Below are 25,458 nucleotides of genomic sequence, written 5' to 3'. Positions count from 1 at the left end.
CTTTCTTCTCTACTGAAGTCCATCATGTCAGCTAATAAGAAAGCAGTTTTGTCATCTGCCTGTGTTCCAAAGCCTCCAGTGTGTCCCTCTTAAAAATGAAGTAAAATGTGGGGCACCTGGATGGCTCAGTCAGTTGAGCGCCCAACTTCAGCTCAGGGCATGATCTCATGGTTCGTGAGTTCGAGCCCTGAGTCTGGCTCTATGCTGACAGCTGGGAGTCGGGTGCCTGCTTCAGATTCTGTCTCCCTCTCTATTTGCCCATCCCCTGCTCATTCTCTGTCTGTCTCTCTCTCTCTCTCTCTCTCTCTCTCTGTCTCAGCTATAGATAAACATTTAAAAAAATTAAGTAAAATTTAACTTCCGGTTTTTAACTATTGAAGCACATTCATTGAGTGCCCTTTAGTGGCCAGTCTTCTTGCTCAGGAAACAGAACCAGTGTGCCTCCGTGTGTGAGCCTGCACTTTTGTGGGGGCAATGATGATACACACGGTACATGAATAATGTACCTAGTATATTAGGTGGTGATGTTAGAGACAGAGTCTGGCGAGGAAGGGAAATGTGGAGTCTCAGGACCAGAGAGTTGTCTTGCTGGAGAATGAGACTGGGATGGCCTGCTGAAGAGAGGGCAGGGGGTAAAGGCTGGACGGAGGTGAAAGGGGAGCCTTATGGACCCGCCTGGAGGACAGCAAGAGGGTACAGCTCTTGGTTTGACTGGCGGGTCTGGGACTAAGCCCCGTGGGTGCAGTCGGTGAGGCTGAGGTCAGAGAGGCTGGGGTCAGAGAGGCTGGGGTCAGAGAGACTGAGGTCAGACATGCTGAGGTCGGAGAGGCTGAGATCAGAGAGGCTGAGGTCAGAGAGGCTGGGTCAGAGAGGCTGAGGTTGGAGACACTGGGGTCAGAGATGCTGAGGTAGGAGAGGCTGAGGTCACAGATGTGACTCAGTGGCCCGCAGTGCAGGTCCAGCAGGAGGGGTGAGCAGGAGTGACGGGATCTGGCTTGCACACAGCTGTGCTACCAGTGGTCCCAGGGTGGGGGGGTGGGGGGTGGTGACGAGAGCAAGGACAAGGTCAGGAGACACCTGCATGTTCCAGACCAGAGGCAGTGCTGGCTTGCACCTGCTGGGAGAAGCGGTCAGATTCTCGGTGTCCCTGAAGACAGCACCGACACCGTCTGCTGATGCGCTAGGGGTGTTGGTGAGAGGCTCACCAGAGCTGGTGAAGACCACAACACAGCCCCAGCCCTCCTTGAGGCATCATCTCCAACTCCCCTGTGTGCTCATGTGGGGTGCAGGAGCCCCTGGGCTTGAGAACGGAGGGCCTGACCTGAACCTCACAGCCCTGCCGGTTGTTAGGGTTATGACTTGATGTCAGTCACACAGCCCATCTTTATCTCTGTTTCTTCACCTACAGGGTGGGGACAGTGCTACCTCTTTCACGGGCCGGGCTGCTCTTGAGGACCCGGCACCTTGTCAAATGAAAATAAAGCTTTGTATGTTTATGAACCTACTACTCCAGCAGACTAGTCTCTAAACTATTAGTAATCTGTTAAGTATTCCTCAAGCTTCCCACCTCACTGTCTCTCCAGCAGACCCTCCCCTTCTCTACCTGTCATTCTCTGCACAGAGCAGTCCTGTCTCTAAGGGGCCCTGTCCCTCCTTTCCAACAATTTGCTCTCCCAGAGTGTTGCATATTGAATAAGTTTAACGTGCAAAATTAGGTCTCAAGTACTTTACATGCTTAATATGAGACAAAAGTTATTTGCTTGCTGTTAATTCACAAATTTATATTTTTTATTATTTTCTTAAGCTTATTTTTATTTATTTTGAGAGAGAGAGAGAGAGAGCAAGTGGGGGCGGGGGTGGGGAAGAAGAATCCGGAACAGGCTCCAGGCTCCGAGGTGTCAGCACAGAGTCTGATACAGGGCTCAAACTCACGAATATGAGATCATGACCCAAACTAAAGTCAAGAGTCAGAGACTTCACCAATTAAGCCACCCAGGCGCCCCAATTCAAAATCTATATTTTAGATGCAACTATATGGTTGCGTTTAGTGCAAGTTTGAATTGTCAAGTTTTTATATTGTGAAAAAAAATAATTGTGAATATTTCTTAGTGTGATATTTAAAATTTATAAAACTTCAGCCTATGAGCAAAATCATAACCATACAGAAATCGTGCCAGACATTTATTCTGATCAGGAAACTAGTCTTTAGTTATTGGAGTTTAAAACTATGCAAACTTTTGAAGAATGCCTTTCTTGCGTGAAAAGGCTTTGCTGTGCACCATAAAAAGATGGATAAATACTCATAGTGCTGAGCAGATTAAACAATTCTGGAAGCAAACTTGAAAAGATCTCCAGTCTATTCTTTTTTTTAACTTTTTTTAATGTTTATTTATTTATTTTGGGAGAGAGAGAGGGAGAGAGATCATCCCAAGCAGCCTCCTTGATGTGAGCACAGAGCCCAATGCAGGGCTCAAACCCATGGAACTGTGAGATCATGACCTGAGCCGAAATCAAGCGTCAGATGCTTAACTGACTGAGCCACTCAGGTGCCCCTCCAGGTTATTCTTAGGGACTGTTCAGAATGTAGAGAGATGGTCTCTAGAAAATTGGATGCCTGAAGCAAGAGAGAAAACTGGGTTTCTCAAACCTGTGTCAGAATCTAGCATACTGGTTTGGGTGATGAAGGAGGTGACTGCCAGGCCTTATCACCAAAAGTCGCTTGACATCTGAAATCCAAGTAGAAAAAATACGTGCTTCTTCAGGACGTCAAAGAGACCTAAGTTCCTGTAGAAAACGGGACAAAATGACCACCAACAGAACAGATTGTTGTTACGCCCAAATCCACCTCCTCCTCATCCCGTTTGTTTTGTCGATCACCAAGTTGAGTTATCCTTCTCCCATAGTCTCAAATCCACTCTCCTTTCCTGTCGTCTCTTACCTGGATCCCTTCAGTATGGCATGAACTGATTTTCCCATTTCCTGTTACTTTCATCCACAGTGTTTGTCACACCTCAGCTGAATGATCACTGTACAACACATTTGTCATTCTCTTCCTGATGGGGAATAAAGACTGAATTCTGTGATACAATGGAGAAAGCCCCTGTGATGACACTTGCCCGCTGTTCTCTCCAGCCCTTCCTGCAGCCCTCACCAGTTCTCCAGCACCCTCCTTGTCCTTCCAAACACACAAAATAAACTGGACACATTTCAGGTTCCTGGATGTGAACTGCCACGCTTTTCTTACCTCTGAGCCCTTTAAAATTCTGATTCCTGCCTCTAACATTCCCACTAGTTCACTCATGCATTCAGACAATTTGCTGAGCATCAACTGTGCCCCCGCTGAACTACGAACCGAGCCCAGAAGTGGTCACTATGTTCACAGAGCTCACAATACAGTGGAAGGCAGAGGCATCATCAGATCATCATTAAATACGTTGCCGGAAACCGTGGTAAAAAGCTCTGAAAGAAATGTACAGAAAGCTATAAGAGCTTGAAGAGCTCAGAGGAGAAAGTGATCATTCAGGGGTAGGTAAGTTATGTTTGCAACAAGCTCCGAAAGATGAAAGCAGACAAAGGTAGAAGGAAACAGTTTTTTAAGGGCAGTGGTAGCATGTGCAAAGGCACTGAGGTAGAGATGCATGGTACCGCCTAGAACTTCTGACAAGAGCAGTATTGCTGGAGAATGTAAAACAGAGACATTAGTGGCCCAAATGATACTGAAAGAGAGGGAGGGATGATTATGATTTTGGTATATATCAGAAAAGAATAAGAAAACAGGACACTGCAAGGAAGTGCCATGGAGTTTCTGCCTACAAAAATCAGTCTAGTTGCTGTGTAAACAAGTGATGTATAAGTTAATAGGTTCAACCATTCTTTGCACTGAAATCAAATTCTCCAGCGGCCTGGAGAAAAGCCCAAGAGAAAGAAGGAAAAAAAAAATAGTGTTAGGGCATGTCTGGAGGGAGGAGTTCTATGCTTTGAACCTCTGGCAAATGGTTAAAAATATTTGCTGTATTCCCATATTAATGAGGGTTAGGTTCAGGTGCAACTAACGGAAACTTTAAACTTTTAAATTACTAAGTTCACCTGTAAGATGGCATCTGAATTAACTATGAACACTGGAGTATAGGGGTCAGGAAACGATGAATGTTCTTGTGAGAAAATACGAGAGGCCACAGGGAAAATCTAAGACCCAGAATGCCCATCTTTAAAGATGGATTTTCCATTTTTACTCTTGATTGTAGACAAGGAAAACTCGTCATCTTATATCAGGTTTGCATGTATGGCCTCAAACTATTTAAGTTAGAAGATCTTTGTTTATTTTCACTCTGCCCTTCATGAACTGTGGCACAAAATAAATGCTATAGTCACAGCTGCCCATAAATTTAACCAAGCTACATGTTGGTTCCTCCATCCATGTGCTGAGACCTTAGAGTGCAGACAGTGGCCTTTGAACACGTGATTTCCAGGCTAAGCTGCTTTGGTAAGAGTCCGGACTCTGTGGTCACAACATCTGCTCTCCATTTCCAGCATGGCGGCATCAGATGCCGAGGATTCCAGACTCTTATTCCTCCCTAAAACTGAGGTTAATCCACAGCATGAAGTATACTCCCAGGCATAGAAACCTTTCTCTTCAAATCCACTAGCTGGGGATGCCCGTGATTGTGCCCAGACCAGAGAAATCACTAGACTGGTGGTAGATGCCTGCCTAGCAATTCATGAGGTTAATGAGAGGGGTTGTAATTGGTGTACAAAGAAGCAGTCGCTGTGCCCCTTCTCTTTTCTAAGCTCAGCAACCCCCGTGGGATAGACTCAGCCCTCTCCTTTCCAGATGGGTTCTCACAACCTCGATGTTTCTACACCCCTATTCATCATGATGGGGCACACTTCATCTGATTACTTTACTACCCTGACGACACTCCTTGATAATGTCTACAGTCTCACTTCGTCTCATTTTCTCAATTTCTCAGCCTTCTGAAATATGACTTCTGCGTCCAGCCTTCCAGTGATGCAGCTTTGAGTGCACCGATGACCTTCTAATTAAAGAGCACTATGAGCTCTTCTCTGTCCTTATCCAAGGGAAGTTTTTTGTTTTTGTCTTTTTACAGCTTATGGATAACTCCCTTCTTTTGAAATTATGTCCACCATGACATACGTAAACTCCTCATGATTCTCCTCCTGCTCCTCTGTGTACAGATAGTTGAATCAAATAACTCTTGAAAGAGAGAACATCACATAAACAAAATCCAGCTTGTGTTGCTAGCAGCCACATGTCTGGATGGTACTGCTCATGGAAAATACGCCATTCCCCATGGATGATGTAAAAACTGTTGATGTGTGTGTGGATGCAGTAGTTCAGTACTGCTTACATCACTGTGATCAGTTGTCAGCATAATTGATAACATCATTACGTGACGTAATAACATTTTTAAAAATACCTGTGTGTGTCACTTGATAGTGTTCTTTAATTACTTACTCTAGGACAGCACTGTGATCTTGTCCATGGGATGGTTTCGCTACGAGTCTAATAAAATTATTTTGGTTATTTATATGATACTGTGTAATTTGCATAATAGTTACTTAGTAAGTGACTAGCTAGTTAATTCCTTGTAGACACAAGAATCATGTCTTTATCTTGGCAAACCTTCAAGAATCTGGGATGTAGTAGGTTTTCAGTAAATTATATTGACTTAAAATGTTAGGCAGCTTATTAATGTAGAAGCAACACTAAAAAGATCCTTTACAGTAGTACAGTCTCCGTCTGTCTTGTGGGATTCACCCAGCACTGCAGTATTCATGGCCAACAATATTGCCTTACAGATTTTCTAATAAGTAGGAGACACAAATCATAGCCAGATGTAGATTTAGTATGACATGACTTGTGATTTTTTAGTTTATATAACAGCTAAGTTACATAATCATAGATTCAACAGCAGTATTTTCTCCAAGTTACAACTATCCTGGCAAATAAATAAGACACACACCTCTGAGTGACATAAATAAGAAAGCATATTAAAATCCAACACAGCTTATAAAAGAATTCAAGCTTCCAACCTGTAACTGCATGTCCCTTGCACTGCATTGAAAAGATGCCATTTACTTCTGACCATGATTAATGATTCTTTTTAGGCAGCCAACTTTCTTTGCCGTTTAACAAAGATTGTGTCCTAGGGGTTCGTCTATGTCAATTCTAGTGTCATTTGTAAATCAGAAAACGCAGATAACGAAATGTTGAATTTGAATTATAGTTTTGGCATTAGTGTGAATCTTGAAATATCTCTTATGCAACGGTGACCATATATGAATTTCATCAGAAGGCTTACCGCTGTACATTCTGTGAAAGTCCCGTAGGAAGGATAATAACAACCTGGATGCTTAGTTGGTGACATGAATCCTGATAAGCACATGATGCCAGAAATTTAAAAAGATACATAAATTTAAAGGTGATACATAAAGAATTGATCCCACGGAGCAGGACAACTGCTTTGGTGTGTGCGAACAGTAGTTCTCATTTGCACGACATGCAAAAAATCGAGCAGAATGCCTTTAAATTATTTTGGTTTGACAACAACTGGAGGGAGAAGAAGGAAAAGGAAGATGTCTGTTGGTATTTTTGAAAAGAACGTGTTCATGGGTGTCAATAGTGAATAAAAGTAACATTGCCTCCCTTCCTAGCAGAGAGCAAGTCTAAGTAACTGAATAAATGAGGCATGAACAGGTACATTAAGAGAGCACTCAGACCATCCTGTGACATTTGTGCCCAACAGAAAACAAGGGAAAGAGCACTGGACTTGGGGTGGAGGCCGAGGGGAATCTAGGTGAGATTTGAAAAGATAATGATAGGTATACGTTGCAGAAGGAAAAACTAAATAGAGCAGTAGATGTACCAGAATAATTATATAGTAATTAACATGCCCTCTTTCTTCCTCTTTGGGGAATTTTTTTTTTCATTTAGATAAAAATGAGTCCTGACTGCCACAGTATTTCATTTGGCAGGATATCAGGTAATTTATATTTCAAATATGATCTCATCATCAGTTCCATCTGTTGATATTAACTGAGCATCCATAACGTTTGAAACTCTGACTTGTAGAAAATATACCGAAAAATCAAAACCCTTGAATCTGAGAGACTCATACCAATCATAAACCTGAATAAATGTCCTCTTATGTTGCAAGTTCTTTGTATTCAAGTATTTGCTTTTAATCCACCTGGTTCTACAGGCTCACTCCAGGGACCAGGGGAGGGAGAGACTGTAGGCATCTGTCATAGAATGAACTCAAAGAAATGCCAGACCTTCTTAAAAAGGACTAGCATATTTTTTTATGCTAAGCCACAAGGGGGAAAAAATAACTGGGTACCAGGCTCTGAGTCTAACCAGTTCGTGTGTAAGGGCTGTTCATAGTTTAAAGGCTCCGCCAGTCAAAAACCGAGAGCCGAAGCAAGATTTCAAGACAGTGTTGGCCCGAAGAAACACTCCAGGTGCTATATTCCAAGTTTTGCGCATCTTCCTTAATCCAGATACCAAGACCTCTTACTTCCCTTCTGTGTTGGTTGATGCAGAGAGGTCTGGATGGACAACAAGGCACAGACTCCCCCCCCCCCCCCCCCATTCACTGGAAGGCTGTCTCCAGCTAACGAATACTCCTCGGATTTCTGCAATCTTGGATGAGTGTCCTCAATCTTCACGACCCAGTACAAGTTGTTTGTTCTCCGCACTTGGTACCCACGTCCAACAAGGCAGATTTAACCAAGCCGTCCCTTTGGGCCAACACTGCATTGAGCACAGCTATCATTACACCATTTTAAACTCAATTGCCTTTGTTTCTTTGAATGTCTTTTTCTCCTCTACTAGATTATGAGTTTGGGTGCCTACTGCCCCACCTAGTAGCCATTCAGTTCAACCTCAATCCACATCATTCCCCAGCCAAGAGACAAAGAGTTAAAGAACGCCTTCTTTCCAGAAAAGGCAGGGAGGGGACATAATCATGCCTCTCCATTCACAATAATGGGTCTTCAATACATACTTTTGCATTGTTTTTTCTACATCATGTCTTCCATAGCTGAATCCAAAAAAAAATGTTTTTACTACCATGTTCGAGTGAAGAGCCTAAACAGTTGTTCAAAATTAATTCTTTCCAGTGAGTAGAATTAACAAAATGAATTTATGAAATTGTATTGACTGCCGGTAGTACTGAATTTGGTTTTTGGTTTATCTCATCAAAAACATGTCTAAAGCAATGTAATGTTCTCCAGTAGAGAAATTTTGAGAACTTCTTAAGGTATTCTTCCTTCATCCAAGTAATATTTTAAAGGGTGTTGCCTCAAGTAAAGAAAGCAAAAACAAGTGATTCACAAATAACCAGTCAGATTTTAAATTTCTAAAGCATTTATTGTGTATTTGCAACATAAAAATGTTGCTGTAGATTCAGTGCCTACATAAGTTATTGAAGGGGAGTTAAAGTATGATTTTGGTAACCCGTCTGGATTTTTTTTCCCCACTAGGATACTCAATACTTCAAGCTATTATGGAAAAAGCAGGACAGAATGGTTGGCATGTCAGCGCTATATGTGTGGAAAATTTTAATGATGTCAGCTATAGGCAACTTCTAGAAGAACTTGATAGACGACAAGAGAAGAAATTTGTAATAGACTGTGAGATAGAGAGACTTCAAAACATATTAGAACAGGTAAGTCCTGGATTTTATGTTGCTATAACCCTATGCCTTCTACAAAAAGTTGACTCTTGATTTACTTGTTCCCATCAATATTTCCTCCCCACCATTTCGTCTGAAGTGCAGAGTTCAGGATTTTTCATTCCATGATTCATCTCCACAACTAAATCATAATCATTTATCACCAAAGGCCGTTTTGGTTCTCAGGTCTCAGTGCGTTAGAAGCACTATTTCTCACACATTTTTAAGACCTGCCGTAGAAAGGACCTTTTGTGAGTCATCAAGAGCTCTTGGCCTCCTACTTTCATAAACATTAATTTTGAAGACTAATGCCATCTACAATCTTAGAAAGTTTCAGTATTTGTGACTGTGTGTTTTTGGTAACCTTTAGAAAACTAGCTGCGTGAGAACCAACAACATGTAAAGCAGTGAAGTAAAAGTTAAATTGCATACTGTGTATAGCATATTTTCCTCTACATGTTTAAGTGCACAGTGAAGATGGCTTTCAACTCTTCACAAATGAAGACTCCTTTAATAAATTTTTCAATAAATGCTTGTTGATTTGATTTGAAGTAGACAGGAAAAGGTAAAAGTGAGCTTTGTTATTGTGCTCAGTGATAGGAAAATATCCTCAAATCGTGGTTAACTTTTGCCTTCCTCCTGACCCTACATGTCGTGATGAGCTGTAGCTCTATTTGGCCAAAATTGCAGGGAATGAATGCCATCTAGTGGCTTCAGAAATGTTCGCTCCTGTTTCTCTACACCAAGTCAGGTTGGCTGAAGCAGTATTGTAGTGATGTTTTGTTGGTTATTTTACCACATACAGTTTGCATCATAATAGGGTTTGATTTGTAGTAGTAAACTTACCAATGTGGAGGTGTATTTATAAGAATAACTCAGGTACCCAACTAGAAAAATCAAAACCAAAGTACGTTTCAGAGCTTCCTCCTTAATATTGAGGGACCCTGAACTCAATGGCCAGAGCTTCCCCCATCAACTGTGTAAGAATTAGTGCCAGTTAAAGGTACAAAAGCATGTGGTCGTTCTTTGAAACGTCTGGTGAAGCCAGTCTATACTGTAAGAGGAAATGAAAGAGTATTCACTTCCTGTTAACTTTTCATAGAAGAAGAAAAAAAGAAACTTGATTGAAGAAACACGTTTATGCCGTATTGGAAGATACTAATTACAAACCTGTATGTCACTCAGGTTTATTCCTGAGTGGGAGTCCAAAAAGTCATCAAGGTTGCAACTTTTCGAGGTGTATGGAATTTTTAAATGTGTATTTATGGAATCCAAGAAAAAGCTTTTGGTCTTACTTGCCTAAGTAAGACAGTCACTTCAGCTCAAACCCCGTCTTCACTCCCTCCCACCGCCACCCCTGCATGGAGAGTTTGAGTTGTTTGCCATGAATGACTGAAGCTCTGTAAATACCTCCTCATGAATCCCGCAGAACAGTCAGTTCTGAGAACTGCCTGGGTTACCATGTTCCTGTCAGAGGGCCAGGAAGGCTCAGAAAGACACCCTCTTAGCGCTTGTGCTTAAATGACCACGTCTGGAGAAGCCCCATTTCAGGGCTTAGCTGGTTTCTGAGAAGGAAATCATACCCGGGGGCTTTGGATAAACTCTGTGAGCAAGGCTTAAATAAAAAATCTTGCTAAGGGAAACAGACGTCTTTTTTTTTTTTTGTCATCTCAAAAAGATCATTTTTTAAAATACACTTTTGTTTTTTAAGAGGCAGAGAGAGCAGGGGAGTGACAGAGAGAGGGAGAGAGAGAGAGAATCCCATACAGGATCTCCAGTGTCAGCGCAGAGCCTGACGCAGGCTTGGAGCTCACGAACCGTGAGATCATGACCTGAGCCGAAATGAGGATTTGAATGCTTAACCATCTGAGCCACCCAGGCGCCCCTCAAAAATACTGTTTTTATATTCTTTAGCCTTATTGAGATATGATTAACATATAACATTGTGTACGTTTAAGGTGTGCAGTGTGGTAATTTGATATACTAGCGTATTATGATGTGGTGACCGACCACAGAAGGGCTGGTGAACGAACAATTCTGTCACTTCATGTGGTCACCATTTCCTTTTGGGGATGAGAATATTTCAGATCTACTCTCCTAACAGGTTTCAGACAGATAATACAGTATTGGTTTTTTTAAATTTTTTAAGCTTATTTATGTATTTTCAGAGAGAAATGGAGCAAGCAGGGGAGGGGCAGAGAAAGAGAGAGAGAATCCCAAGCAGGTTCCGCGCTGTCAGGACAGAGCCTGATGCAGGGGTTGGACTCACAAACCACAAGTTTATGACCTGAGCCGAAACCAAGAGTTGGAAACTTAACGGACTGAGCCCCGCGACGCCCTCGTGACACAGTGTTGTTAACTATGGTCACCATGCTGTACATTACATCCCCAGAACTTAGAAAACTTGAGCATGTCTTTTCCGTGTCTCTTCTTCCTCCCGAATTCTAAACTGTTTCTTTTCTCTCGTGACTGCATGGTAATAATGAGACTTTGTCCCTCTCAACTATAAACCTAATCGATTGTACAAAATCTACAGTATTATGAGAATATAATATACTCTTTGTCCTGTAAAATTTTCCCCCCAAAAAAGACATGTTCTGATCCTGAACATGATTTTTTTTACTATCTATATTTTAATGCTTTGTACCTCTAAGCCAAATCATTTTTTAATGTTTCTTGGTTTTACTCCTGTCTCGTCTAAACATAAGAGCTAATCCAAACTTTATCAAGAGTTTCTACATGTATTTTAATACACCTGTATTTCAACATCCTCTTTAATAAATTGAAATAACAGGAGAAAACAATTTCAGAGAATCAACCAAAGCAGTTTTTAAAACAGTAAAATGCTAAATAATCTTGATCAGGAAAATGCTTTTGAGAAGTAGCCCTCTTTCAGAAGATGGGGAAGTTAATATAATGCAGATAAGGGGACGTGTTAGTCCATTTATGAAAGGGTAGGCAACCTCCAGACTGCAGCAACATGCTATCCATAAGTACTCTGCTGATATTTTCATTCATATCAGTTTTCAAATCATAATGGAAATGGCTCACACAATTTTCTCCTAAAATGTGTGAATGGACAACTATAATTAAAGAAGCACTTCATCTTCTGTACCTGTTTTCCAAGTTATTTTTATGCCTAATTCGTTCTAATGAATGTATCGCTGTTTATTTTTTTTTAATATCTCTTTTCTGTAATCTCTGCCCAAAAGACTTACAGGCTGTGTCAGGATTTTCAAATTAATTAAAATTAGTTGCTTTTAGAATTTTGCAACATCTTTTTTAACTTAATTATAAATATTCTATGGCAGTAGATCTCCAACAAATAGTAGGCTTGGGAATCAACTGGATTGAGGTATCGGCTTTGTTAAAAATGCAGAATTTTATCCCTGTCTTTAGATAGTTTGCTTGAAAAACTCTGACCTTAGGCCCAAAACACTATTAAAAAAGCAAAACTGTCACTAGAAAGCTGTGATGAGGACAACAAAACTAAGGTGTTTATTAAAGATAAAGTTCTTGACTATAAGGGTGAGTAAATGAATGCTTCATAGTTGTACTTTTAAATATGGGCTTTATCTTTATTTTTTTCATTTCAGTTGGCTTATTTTTTTAATGTTTTAAGCTTTTATTTAAATTCTAGTTAGTTAACATACAGTTTCAGGAGTAGACTTCAATGATTCATCACTTACATATAGCACCCAGTGCTTATCACAAGTGCCCTCCTATTAATACCATCACCCATCTAGCCCATCCCCCACCCACTTCCCTCCATCAACCCTTAGTTTGTTCTTTATAGTCAATAGTCATTTTTGTGGTCTGCATCCCTCTCTGTTTTTCTTTTTTTCTTTCCACTATGTTCATCTGTTTCTTAAATTCCACATGTGAGTGAAATCATACGACATTTGTCTCTCTCGGACTCATTTCACTTAGCATAATACATTCTAGCTCCATCCACGTTCTTGCAAATTGCAAGATTTCATTCTTTTTTGATGGCTTGAGCAATATTTCATTGTGTACATGTTCTGCGTTTTCTTTATCCATTTATCAGTCAATAGACATTTGGGCTGAATGCATAGTTCTATTTTTAACTCTTTAAGGAAACTCCACACTGTTTTCCAGAGTGGCTGCACCAGTTTGCATTCCCACCAAGAAGGTTCCCCTTTCTCCGCATCCTTGCCAACATCTCTTGTTTCCTGAATTGTTAATGTTAGCCATTCTGACAGGTGTGAGGTGGGATCTCATTGGGTTTTGATTTGTATTTCCTTGGTGATGAGTGATGTTGAGCATCTTTTCATGTGTCTGTTAGCCATCTGGATGTCTTCTTTGGGAAAATGTCTATTCATGTCTTCTGCCCATTTCTTAACTGGATTACTTGGTTTTGGGTGTTGAGTTTGAGAAGTTCTTTACAGATTTTGAATAAACTTTTTATCAGATATGTCATTTACAAATTTCTTCTCCCGTTTCGAAGGTTACATTTTAGTTTCATTGTTTCCTTCGCTGTGGAGAAGCTTTTTGTCTTAATGAAGTCCCAATACTTCATGTTTGCTTTTGTTTCCCTTGCCTCTGGAGACATGTCTAGTAAGAAGTTGCTGTGGTTGAGGTCATAGAGGTTGCTGCCTGTGCCTAGGGTTTTAATAGTTTTTCTGTTTCATCCATTTGAATTTATTTTGTGTATGGTGTAAAAAAGTGGTGCGGTTTCATTCTTTGGCACAGTGCTGTCCCATTTTTACGAGCACCATTTGCTGAAGAGACTTTTTTCCATTGGATGTTCTTTCCTGCTTTGTTGAAGATGAGTTGAGTTGACCGTATAATGGTGGGTCCGTTTCTGGGTTTCCTCTTCTGTTCCAGTGACCTATGTGTGTCATTTTGTGCCAGCACTATACTGTACTTTGTAATATAGCTTGAAGTCCAGAATTGTGATGCCTCCAGCTTCGTTTTGTTTATGTTTGTTTGTTTGTTTGTTTGTTTGTTTCAAGATTGCTTTGGCTATTGGCAGTCTTTGGTGGTTCCTTACAAATTTTGGGATTGTTTGTTCTAGCTTTGCAAAAAAAAAATGCTGGTGGCATTTTGATAGAGAATGCATTGAATGTGTGTATTGCTTTGGGTAGTAATAGACATTTTAACAATATTTGTTTTTCCCATCCATGAGCATGGAATGTTTTTCCATTTCTTTGTGTCTTCTTTGGTTTCTTTCATGAAGGTTCTATAGTTTTCAGACTACAGAGCTTTTACCTCTTTGGTTAGGTTTATTCCTAGGGATTGTAGGGGTTTTGGTGCGTTTGTAAATGGGATCGATTGCTTGATTTCTCTTTCCACTGCTTCATTACAATGTATAGAAATGCAACAGATTTCGGTATATTGATTACATCCTGTGACTTTGCTGAATTCATGTATTAGTTCTAGCAGTTTTTTGCTGGGGTCCTTCAGGTTTTGTACATAGAATATCATGTCATCTGCAAATATTGAAGTTTGACTTCTTCCTTGCCAATTTGAATGCCTTTTATTTCTTTTTGTTGTCTGATTGCTGAGGCTAGGGCTTCCAGTACTGTGTTAAATAACAATGGTGAGAGTGGACATCCTTCTCCCGTTCCTGACCATAGAGGAAAAGCTCTTACTTTTTCCCCATTAAGGATGATATTAGCTTAAGGATATTAAGGAAGTGGGTCTTTCATATATGGCCTTTATGAAGTTGAGGTATGCTCCTTCTTTCCCTGCTTTGTTGAGGGTTTTTATCAAGAATGGATGCTGTACTTTGTCACATGCTTTTTCTGCATCTTTTGAGAGAATCATATGGTTCTTACCCTTTTTTTTTAATTAATGTGGTGTATTATGTTGATTGATTTGCAAATATTGAACCAGTCTTGCAACCCAGGAATGAATCCCACTTGGTCATGGTGAATGATTCTTTTAATGTACTCTTGGATTCAGTTTGCTAGTACCTTGTTGAGAATTTTTACATCTATGTCCATCAGGGATACTGGCCTATAATTCCCCTTTTTAGTGGGGTCCTTGCCTAGTTTTGGAATCAAGGTAACGCTGGCCTCATAGAATGAGTTTGGAAGTTTCCCTTCCATAGATTATTGTTCACAATAGCAAGTAGCCATGTATGCATTCAAACATTTCAAAACATCAGTTTCAAAACAACTATTCGCGAGTGTAGTTTAAGGTATATTGATTTTTCTATGCTAAATTACACCATAGGAAAAAAGGAAGAATTTATATAAATATTACCCACTGAGTTTTAAGGTAATAGAAATGTAACAAAACTACAAAGCTAGATTTATTGTCATTGTTTGCACAAGGCTGTAATAAAACAAGTTGCATTTTTGGCCTTCTAAATCCAGTGGGCAATTTGGTCCACTCATCTGCTGAAAATAACTCTGAAAAAAAAAAGACAAAAACCAAAACTACTCTATGAGTATTTGTTAAATTTGTGATCAATTATTAAAGCTGTCAATTTTTACTTTAATATACCATATTGGGCACTAGCATTATTCACCTTACATAGTTTTCTTCCTCTGACAATTATTTTATAGAATAGCTAAAAATAATATAGCTGGAATCCAATGAATTGCTTTCATATCAAAATCAGTGCTTTATAGTGGAAACCTTTTTATATATTATTTTATTTTCACACATATCCATTAATTTTGAATCCTGAGCTTGATTACTTACAAAGAGTCCTTAGGGACTCTAAGACCTTATCAACTGAATATCGACTACCAGACTGATACATATACTTAGCCCAGTAGCAGAAAAGCAGCAACAAACTTGATCTTAACTGTCTTTCTGGCATCAAAAATTATTTGAGCAGAATAGCGCTTAAGGCTAATGTTGCTCACACGTTTTACTCCACCATGACAAATAACAAGGGTCACGCAGCTAAATTCCCATGTTCCTGTGGTCAGTGAAACCCTTCTCTCATTACACCCAACTCATCCTCTGGATACAGTCATTACATAGGGCCACAGGTGGTTTGTACTCTCTGCTACTTTTTTCTTTGCTCATTCAACCTATATCCCCAAAATTATGTTTCCAAAAAAGATGAATATTTTCACTTTTTAAGAAATGTGCAATTATTTATTTTTAAAAAGTAAACAGAGGGACACCTGGGTGGCTCAGTCAGTTGAGTGTCCAACTGTTGATTTTGGCTCAAGTCATGATCCCAGGGTCATAAGATCAAGCCCATGTCAGAATCCGCGCTGGGCATGGAGCCTGCTTGGGACTGACTCTCTCTCTCTCTCTCCCTCTCAAGAATAAATAAATAAGTAACAGAAAAAAAAAGTAAATGAAATAATTTAATGCCCGTGATTCTACTTCTCCTTACTCTGAATAAAGAACATTAGACTGAGGTGATGTTAGAAAATTTTGCTCACTCTAAAATTCACGAATGCTATTTCTGATAAAGACTGATAATTGCATTTGATCCTGAAACAATATAATTTTACACACGGGATACACCTTGAAAAGGAGTATAAAGTAAAACCTTCGTCAGTTGGCCCTTTCTGTACATTCATTCATCGTACCAATATTTATCGAGTGCCCACATTGGGTGAGACACTAGACTCTGTGTGCTGAAGATCAAGTGATGAGGTAACAGATTTATTTCTCTTTTCTGTTCTAGTTAGCAACTCTTCTCTGGTTAACTAAAGTTTAAACCAAAAGCATTGGCTAAAATCCTATGAAAATGCCTTCTTTCCTTTAGAAATAGAGCACGTAGAAAATGATCAAGGATCTCATAACATCTCGGCGATCTGGGGATAAGTGCCCATTCTTATCCAATACGTGATGATGTCAGAGGCGTCTGGTAGGGAACGAGAGCCAGCTGCCTTTAGGGCACATGATGGATGTATTTAAGGAGCCTCACCAAGTATTTCTCAGGAGAAGATGTCAAGGACTGACCTTACATTATGAAATAGTTGTTTGACAAGGGAATAGAGAAATTGGCTCATGGGTATCTCAAACTGCCACTTTGTCTCATACCTCAAACATAATTGGTGCCCCTTTCTGCACTGTTTGCCCTTTCACTACAGAAAAGGGGAATTCAGGGGCGCCTGGGTGGCGCAGTCGGTTAAGCGACTTCAGCCAGGTCACGATCTCGCTGTCCGTGAGTTCGAGCCCCGCGTCAGGCTCTGGGCTGATGGCTCAGAGCCTGGAGCCTGTTTCCGATTCTGTGTCTCCCTCTCTCTCTGCCCCTCCCCCGTTCATGCTCTGTCTCTCTCTGTCCCAAAAAATAAATAAACGTTGAAAAAAAAATTAAAAAAAAAAAAAGAAAAGGGGAATTCAGGTTCTCATTAGACGCAGCGTGACACTCAGACAGTTGGCAAAGCCAGTGACCTTCCCATACTGTTTGCAAACTAATCAGGAAAGCCTAAAAGCCATGCCTGACCTCTCAGGGGCTTCTTGCATCACCAGAGGAAGGCAGTGATCCTGCTTCAGGGCACGACCAATTGGAAAGAGGCAGATTTCTCACAAACAGCAATGTGGCCATTTGTACCTTAGTGATGGAAAGTGCACAGGGCCTCAGCAGTGTGTCCTAAGGCCAAGGCTGCCTCTTCGTCCAGTATCGCCCAGTGATAAGATCAGGGCCCAGACAGGATTTTTGGTGAACTGCCAAATGTGTCGGAACAGATAGCTTCTGCTCATCTATAATCTGCCTTTATAAGTTTTCAGATGTCTCTAACATAAAGAACTGCACTAAATCTAGACCTCTACCCACCTCCACTTCCAAAAACATCTCTGACTTGAATAAAGCATCAACAAGAGCCAGCGGCTTAAAGAGCCTGCCTCCGTGTGCCATAACTAGTCGAATCATTATGTAGAAAGGAAGGAGCATTTTACTTACTGACTAATACCCATGGGGTCATTTTTTTTCCACACCAAGACAAAAAAAATTCGTCAAAAACAGAAGTATAAGAGACAGAGGAGACAAAAAACAAGCATGGAGACAAGGAACACTAGCTTCAGTCGTGAGTAGTCACTCCAGAAGAGGCCTCATCACTGGGGATGATGGCTTTGATTATTGGAACCATCTGTGGAAGGACTAAGCAGCATGCGTCCCGACAGTAGGAATGAGCAGTAGAGACAGGAGGTGACAGGAGACAGCAGTAGAGACAGGAGGGTCCTGCACTTGATTCCGAATGCATGCATTCAACATCTATGTTCCCAACATCCTTCCAGGCCCTGCGGGGCTGAACAAAGATGAGCAAAACATGGCCCCTAAACCAGGAAGGCATACTCTCAAGCTGGGAACTCAGAAACAAAAATGCATAATGACCAGACAGTGTGATGGTTCAGAATCAGAAATACTGCAACGTGTATCAGGACCCCAGCAAATGTGCTGACCCAGTAGAATGGAGACAGTCAGAAGTGCTTCCCGGGGGAAAACAGACTTTTAAATTCAAAATGCATTGTAGTTCTCCAGGAACCATGGAGGGGTAAGGATATTCCAGATGGAAACAAGGCAGGAAGGCAAGGAGTTCTGGGAAAGCCCAGGAGGCGGAGACCCATTCTACGTGGTAAAAATTGGGCAGGTGGCAAACGTAGAAATTGGAGTGGAGCAGGTAACCCAAGATGGTGCTGACAAGACTCGAGGCAGCAGGAATGCGGATTCCTTGTGCTGTCCTAGTTCAGCTGTCTGTCTTTGTTGTCGAAATCTTGATTCCATCAGAGCAGAGTCTGTAATTAGCATTTGCCAATATATCCCCAGTGATAGGAAAAGGGAGCAAAATAATTGTCCAATAAATGAAAGTCTGAATGAGCTTCGTTTGAAGACACAGGCAGGAGGTATCTTTCTCCCGTGTTTGAAGGAAGAGCACTCACCAGTCCTTGAAGTTTCTGGAGGTCAGCCCTCAATTACCTGGGAAGCTTTCTTGTCCAATATGTCTCACCCGCCAAAGATGATGGGAAATCCGGGTTTTCTGGGCTCGTACTGGCTGAAAAAGCACAAGTGTTTCATTTCCATATATTAGAGCAACAATGAGTGAGATGGAATGGGAGCAAATCAGGCACTCAAAGAAATTACTACAGCACAGAAATCGTATCAGCAGCTTCCTGCACTGCGGGCCCTTGGCAGGGCCTGCTGCTTGGCTCCATTGTAAAGCTGCTTCTGCATATCCGTCAGGAACCGCAGCAAAGTGAGGAGAAACTTAAAAGACGTGAGGCTATGGTTTGTTTGTTTTTTTTTTCTTAAAGGTGAATTTTCACTTCTTTAATCTTACGTTTTAGCTGAATTGATTTGAATGGGTAAATCCCATTCTAATGCACTGGATATGTTGTTTTCATAGAAAACAGGGGAAAAAAACACCTTTATAGATTTCAGTCAGACTAGTGCAAATGGAACTTGGTGGGAGTTAGAAAGGGGTCTCTAATTGTCTCCTAGCAACCGTTACCATGGTTGTGGATATTCCTCATTTCCTTACAAAGTAAAAAAAAAAAAAAAATTAATATAAAAGGAAAAGTGAAGAAAGCAAAGGATGTATGTTTTTTGAGGAGGAAGGAAACTGGTTGGCAGAATGCTAGTACTTGTATCTTGGAAGAATTGTGCATTCTAGGCATTGATTGTGTTCAGCTAAAATTGTTTTAGTTGCTGCTTCAAGAATACCTCTTAAAATAGTTTCTGTTATCGTTGTTGACACAAACATTCAAAAGCTCAGTTTCTTTTTAAAAAGATAAAAGAAAATCTGATAATTTTAGAGAAATAAGCTAGTGTTTCTAGCCTTAAATAGAAAGCTGCTGCGTAGACTTGTCTACTGTGATTTAGAGAAAGGCAAGTAATATTCCTCATTAAATGGGAGACAGAGGATAACTATGTAATTTATTCCATCAGAATTCTGCATCCACTCTCCAAATGCTTAAAAGGCAGTGAGATTGACAAAAAGGAAGCAAAGCACCCAATATGACCTTTGAGGACACTTTTCGGGGTCTTGTAAACGTCAGTATAACCACACTGTATAAAACCTCCAGTGTTCCTATCAGACAGTTGAGTAATAGAGTGCACTACCTGCCAGTACATGAAGTGACACATCTTTTAATCAGTGATTTCGTTAGAAAGGTAACAGGACAGATTCATGCTTAATCCTCCCCTTACGTTGCACGCATCTTCCCTACTGATCACCTAGATTTTCTCTGCCCTTGCGTACAACTGGTGCCAAGTTTAAGATCAGATTATGGGGGCTCCTGGGCAGCTCAGTTGGTTAAGCGTCTCTTAATTTTGGCTTAGATCATGATGTCACCGTTCGTGAATTCAAGGCCCACATCGGGATTTTCTCTCTCTCACTCTCTTCTCTGTCCCTCCCCCCCCACTGTCTCTCTCTCAAAATAAATAAATAAACTTTAAAAAATATATTAAGATCAGATTGTGGAAGGAAGTTAAAATGGCGTCATTGTTACAAAAAAAAAAAAAAAGAAGAAGAAAGGTCCACATGATCACTGGTAAATGGAAGGAAGATCAAGATTATACACAGGGAATTTTCTTTTCTAAGTTCCCCACCCCCAGTGTCACATATACCAAGAGATTGTTATGTTCTTCCAAGTCCAGGCCTCAGTTGTCTGAATATTGCCATATGTCTTTGCCTTTATAACCACAGAATCTATACTGGAAAAAAATGTTTTTTAATTTATTTTAATGTTTATTTATTTATGTTTTTTTGAGAGAGAGATAGAGCACCAGCAGGGGAGAGGCAGAGAGAGAGGGAGGCACAGAATCCGAAGCAGGCTCCAGGTTCTGAGCTGTCAACACAGAGCCCAACGCAAGGCTCGAAACCACAGACCATGAGATCAGACCTGAGCCTGTCGGACGCTTAACTGACATAGCCGCCGAGGTGCCCCAGAAAAAAAATTTTTTTTTAGTTCTATTCTTGTAATAATATTATGGCTATTTTTGCTGGTTGTTATCATATGTAAATTTGAAGGTCAAGTATTTTAATCCAGTATAATGACAGAACAATATAAGTATCTTGCCCATAACATGAAAGAAACTAATTTTCTGGTCTCTGCCCACTATACCCTGTCATTTTCCTTTCTTAATCATGAACATAACATTCACCCATTTGCTCGGTTATTCAACAAATATTTATTCCATACCTATCCATTTCTAAGCACTGTGTATACAATTAAATCAGTTGTGGCTCATTCCTTAAAGGAATTTCAAATGTAAAGGAAAACAAGAACACAAGCAAATAATATAGCACAGTGTGGAAAGGTGTGATAAAGACTAAAGCAAATGGCTGAAAGATGAGTCAGAACTCCCCAGGAAGAAGCGGTGGGAAAGGGCCTTGGCAGATGGCAGAGGGAAAGAAGAGCCCTGGGATGGAGTCATTGGGGGAGGGGGGGGGTTGCGGGTGGCTGGAAGCAAGTACGTGTGGTTGGAACATCAGGTGCAGGGGAAATGAGAAGACGCTCATGGCAAATTGAAGACAGGTTCCAAAGGGCTTCACAGTCTCTGTTAAGTAGTCTTCTATTCCGCATAGCCTTTAAATGTCACTGGGTGTTTTTAGATGTGATCTGATCGATCTGTGGTTTAGAATGATAATTCTCATGACAACATAGAGAATGGACTGAAAGGGGGACAGACTGGTGATCAAGCGAGCAATGGTGCTTCGTCTTTATTTTTTATGTCTCATGTATACCAGTAGTTAGCTTCATTTATTTGGTGTCTATATCACACATATTTATTGAGTGCTTATCAGAGGCCGGACAATGTCCTAGGCCCCCCCGCAAAGTCCCTGACTCGTGAGGGAGCCACACAATAAACAAGTAAATATCTAATGCCAAGTAGTGATAATGAGAAATTCTTAAACGTATTAATTAATCTCTACTTTGCCAAGCACCACGATATGCACTTAATTCAGGGATTCATAGTCACCATTACTTTGGTTAAGATTTTGAGAAGCTCAAATGATTAGGGTTTAAAAAAACCATTTAAAAAATGCTTTAAATTTTTTAAATTTAAAAATCATTTAAAAAATGATTAGGGTTTAAAAGAAAATTTCCTTTGGAAAATTTAACAGTATTGTTAGTTATGGATAATAGTCTTCATGGGAATAAGATCCCTACACACCTACATGCAAATACAACATACAGACACTGAAATAGAACAATATCATTTATTAGGGAGGGACATATTTTCCCTGCCTTTTTTCTCTTGGTTATGACCTTTCATTTGCTTGGTTTTTTTTAATAGTTTCAGAGTTAGTCACTTGAACAAATGTAAAGAGTTTACATAGAAAAGTCTGTATTTGTCTGTGAAGATTGGGTCTCTGTGTACATCTCTGTCTGCACTCTGAATCCACTTCACAGGAACCTGGTTCTATGCACCAACTGCTTTCTGAAGTCCAGCACCAAGCTGTCTGAAGTCCAAAAAACTTAATAAAGTCCCCTATAAGGAAAGCATTCTCCTGAAATAAAAGTAAAGAGAGTAACTCTGGGGTCATATGTCTTCTGTATTTAACTAGTCACGGTTTACCATCTGTTGAATAGATTACAAACGTGCAAATTTTAGAACTCGTGACTAAAAAGGTACCAGCTGGCATTATTACATAGTTGAGGCACTAACACAAAAATTATGGACAGAACATATCTTGAATATGCCTCAAATAGTTCCGTTGACTTTTTATTGTGGGTAAAGATGATCAACACAGAAGAGAAATAAGAAAATGCCGCTAAAGCAACTCGAGTCTGAAATGTATGTGACGGTTAAGGAAAGCGATGAGTAGAGAGTAAAGCTGTAGGAAGGATGTCCTTAAACAACCTTTTAAAACTGTTCTACAGAGCTGTGTACTCTATCTGGCTCTTGGGATTTTGGTGAACATTAGCATATTAAAGTCTCTAAAAACTCCTATAGCAAGGCAGCCTCAAACCTTATTTAACCTGGTGTTCCCTGCAAGAGTGGCCACAGAATTTCTTGCTCTCTCTTTAGCTCTCTCTCTCTCTCTCCCTCCCTCCCTGCAGTCACCTCTTTACATTTTACTTGCCTAGAAAATACAGGAAAATAAAACGTCTCCAAGAAAATAAGGGAAGTTTGAATTAAAAATGAGAGAGGGAAGAATGTTTAGATGATAATATTTCAAATCAAAATGATAAGGAAAAGAAACATGAAATTAAAGGGAGAGTGGTAAGAAGGTGGTATACTAACAGGAGCCCCCAGAACCAGTGGTTCATTAACACTTCCCTACACTGGAAAGTCACACAATCAGAGGCCCTCAGGTTGGCTGGATCTTAGAGGCCATCTATCCCATGAACAACACCTTTCCAGGGTGCTTATGCAAGCCATGTTCGAACATAGTTGACGTATAATTCAAATATCCCCTCACAATTATCTATCCCTTTGAAACCTATGTGACAATATGTGACATTTGAAGACATTTTTTCCCATCACCACCAACCCCACCCGCCCCCTCAAGTTTTCTTTATAACCCATAAATAGATATTTATTCAGTGACGACATGTCACGCAAGCAGGGAGGGGGCAGAGGGAGAGAGAGAGAATCTCAAGCAGGCTCCACAGTCAGCGAAGAACCCAACATGGGTTTGTTTATTCTTGAGAAACAGAGACAGAGTACAAGTGGGAGAGGGCCAAAGAAAGGAGACACAGAATCCAAAGCAGACTCCAGGCTCTGAGCTGTCAGCACAGAGCCCAACATGGGGCTCAAACCCACAGACTGTGAGATCATGACCTGAGTCGAAGTTGGATGCTTAACCGACTGAGCCACCCAGGCGCCCCATAGAATTGTTTTTTATATTGCTTCTTAAAAAATAATCTCTGTAATTAAAAAAGAGCTTTGTGCTCACTGGCTCTTTCAGGCCACTATGTGTGTTTCACAGTCGAAATCACAAATTCCATAGAACCTTCTGTGCCTCTCTACAAATATTTTCAATCACTAAATTAAAACACTGTTAAACAGAATGGATCTCTGCTAAGAGATGGCCATTGTTAACATGATGAGAATCCTACTATTATTCAAGCTCTGTGGGTGTAGAATTTTGGAGCCACCATAGCAGTCAGAGAGAAGGATATATTCTACGATGTGCTTTTCTGTAGCTGTTGGCAGTTACCATGCTGAGGTGAGGTGTGGAGACAGAACTAAACACCTGCGTTTTAGCACTTGGTTTTCGCTCATAGTTCTACGACTCCATTCAGTTCCTACCCCCAGAGGGCCCTCGGTGGGGAGAAGTGATCTACAATCTTTGTTCTGGAAGGACGACACCGAAGGGTTTTTTTTAACATCTGGAATACATTCAAAGAAAAAACCAGTAGCCAACCAGTACTAAGTATGGATGTCCTTAAAGTATATAAGACAGGACAAAAGGAAAAATCATATATCAGGAATGAAAAGAATTTATTAAAGATGCTGATTCATCCCTATTTCTCTATATCAAAATAAACCTTTTTTTCTTGTTTTTTTTTTTAGATATCCAAATTTAGATATCCAAATAAAATCATGGTATTTCATGCAACTTGAGTCCTTGATTATACTCAGAGATTAGGAACTCAGAATATAACGTACATGTGTTATGCTACAGAGATGAAAGCTTGGGACAGTTACCCAACAAAAGTATCTTTTTACCCTTAACAATGTCACTGTCACATTGGTAATTTTTTTTAATTTGGAGACTTAGTTTCGTTTCCCCTGAAGCAGATCTTAAGACAAGGATTTGTGTGTAATCTGTAGGTTTGGGAGTTGAAGAACACACTGCAAGTGCAGTGGAGAAATGCAATCAATTAAAGGCGCATTTATCTAGAAAATTACCATGTGGGTGACCAAGGCTTAATCTCATTTGATATTAATGTAAATTACTAGAGGATTATTGTAAATGTCATTTGAAATTAGTGTAAATAGAACGCACATGTCAGACTCCTCTCTCTGGCATGGGCGTTGGAATACTTCTGCACCAGCTCCCGTCCGTCTCTGTATGGGGGCTGCTGGGGAGGAGGGCATTAATTCCCTGGCACCTCTTGCCTGGTCTGCTAGCCCGCCCCACCATGAGCAAAGTGGGCGCCAGGGATCAGAGAAGATCCCAACTTCCAGGAAATTCAGGTGCTGGCAGTTATAGCAGTATGCACTGAAGTGCTAAGAGGAAAAGCATTGGTGGGCCATCAGTAGTGTCTGTGACACTCAGTGGCCATGCAAACACATGACTTTAAGCCTGAGAAAGACTCTCCCCTGACATCTTTTACCGGAAGGCAGTCAGCCACTGTTCGGAGCTTCCGAAAAATGAGTGTGTCCTAATTAGAAACTTCTGTAATTTCTAACATCTTCAAGTGTGGAAGGAAAAAATACAGTTGTGTGTGTGTGTGTGTGTGTGTGTGTGTGTGTGTGCATGTACTGATGAGAGCTCTCATTCTCTGTCCTCTCCCTAAATCTCTTCTCACACAAATAGTCTTAGTTCCTTTTGTTCTGGGGTTCTTCATGTTCCCCTCACTGACTATGAATCGCATCCCCAGAAGTAAAGGTCCTATTGTTCTCTTACATGGTTGTAATTGAACTCTGCAGTGTGTTTGCAGAAATCCTTTGCCTTACGTTTTTCTTATGGTGAAACTGAGGTAAACTAGCTAATCAAACGAAACAAGGGAAAGCTTTTGTTTCTCTCTATAATAAGGTATTTTGAAGCACCCTGAAAGTCAACATTCAGGAGGCATCTGGGGGGTTGGGCTTTCTACAGAGACAAAGGACTAGTGAGTGACTGCCCTCATTACAGTAAGTCTCCACCATTGACGAGGCATCGTGTCTCGCACACCACCAGGTAGGCTGTACTGGTTGGCC

At 40.6% G+C, this 25,458-nt stretch overlaps 1 protein-coding gene across 14 annotated transcripts in view; it reads left to right on the top strand.

Moving 5' to 3' along the window:
- Window positions 1–25,458, top strand: part of GRIA4 (glutamate ionotropic receptor AMPA type subunit 4) — a 390,564-nt gene that overhangs the window by 266,833 nt on the left and 98,273 nt on the right. For all 14 annotated transcript variants that reach the window (XR_003417752.2, XM_027051948.2, XM_027051942.2 and 11 more), the window contains one exon: window positions 8,506–8,690. Coding sequence is in view for 13 of the 14 variants with exons in the window: in XM_027051948.2 (XP_026907749.1) it covers window positions 8,506–8,690 (185 nt within the window). In the remaining variant the exon portion in view is untranslated. The remainder of the gene's footprint in view (window positions 1–8,505; window positions 8,691–25,458) is intronic.

Source organism: Acinonyx jubatus, chromosome D1 (genome assembly GCF_027475565.1).
Source record: "Acinonyx jubatus isolate Ajub_Pintada_27869175 chromosome D1, VMU_Ajub_asm_v1.0, whole genome shotgun sequence".
In the NCBI taxonomy this organism is placed as follows: domain Eukaryota; kingdom Metazoa; phylum Chordata; class Mammalia; order Carnivora; family Felidae; genus Acinonyx; species Acinonyx jubatus.
This window is presented reverse-complemented; position numbering and strand designations above follow the sequence as displayed.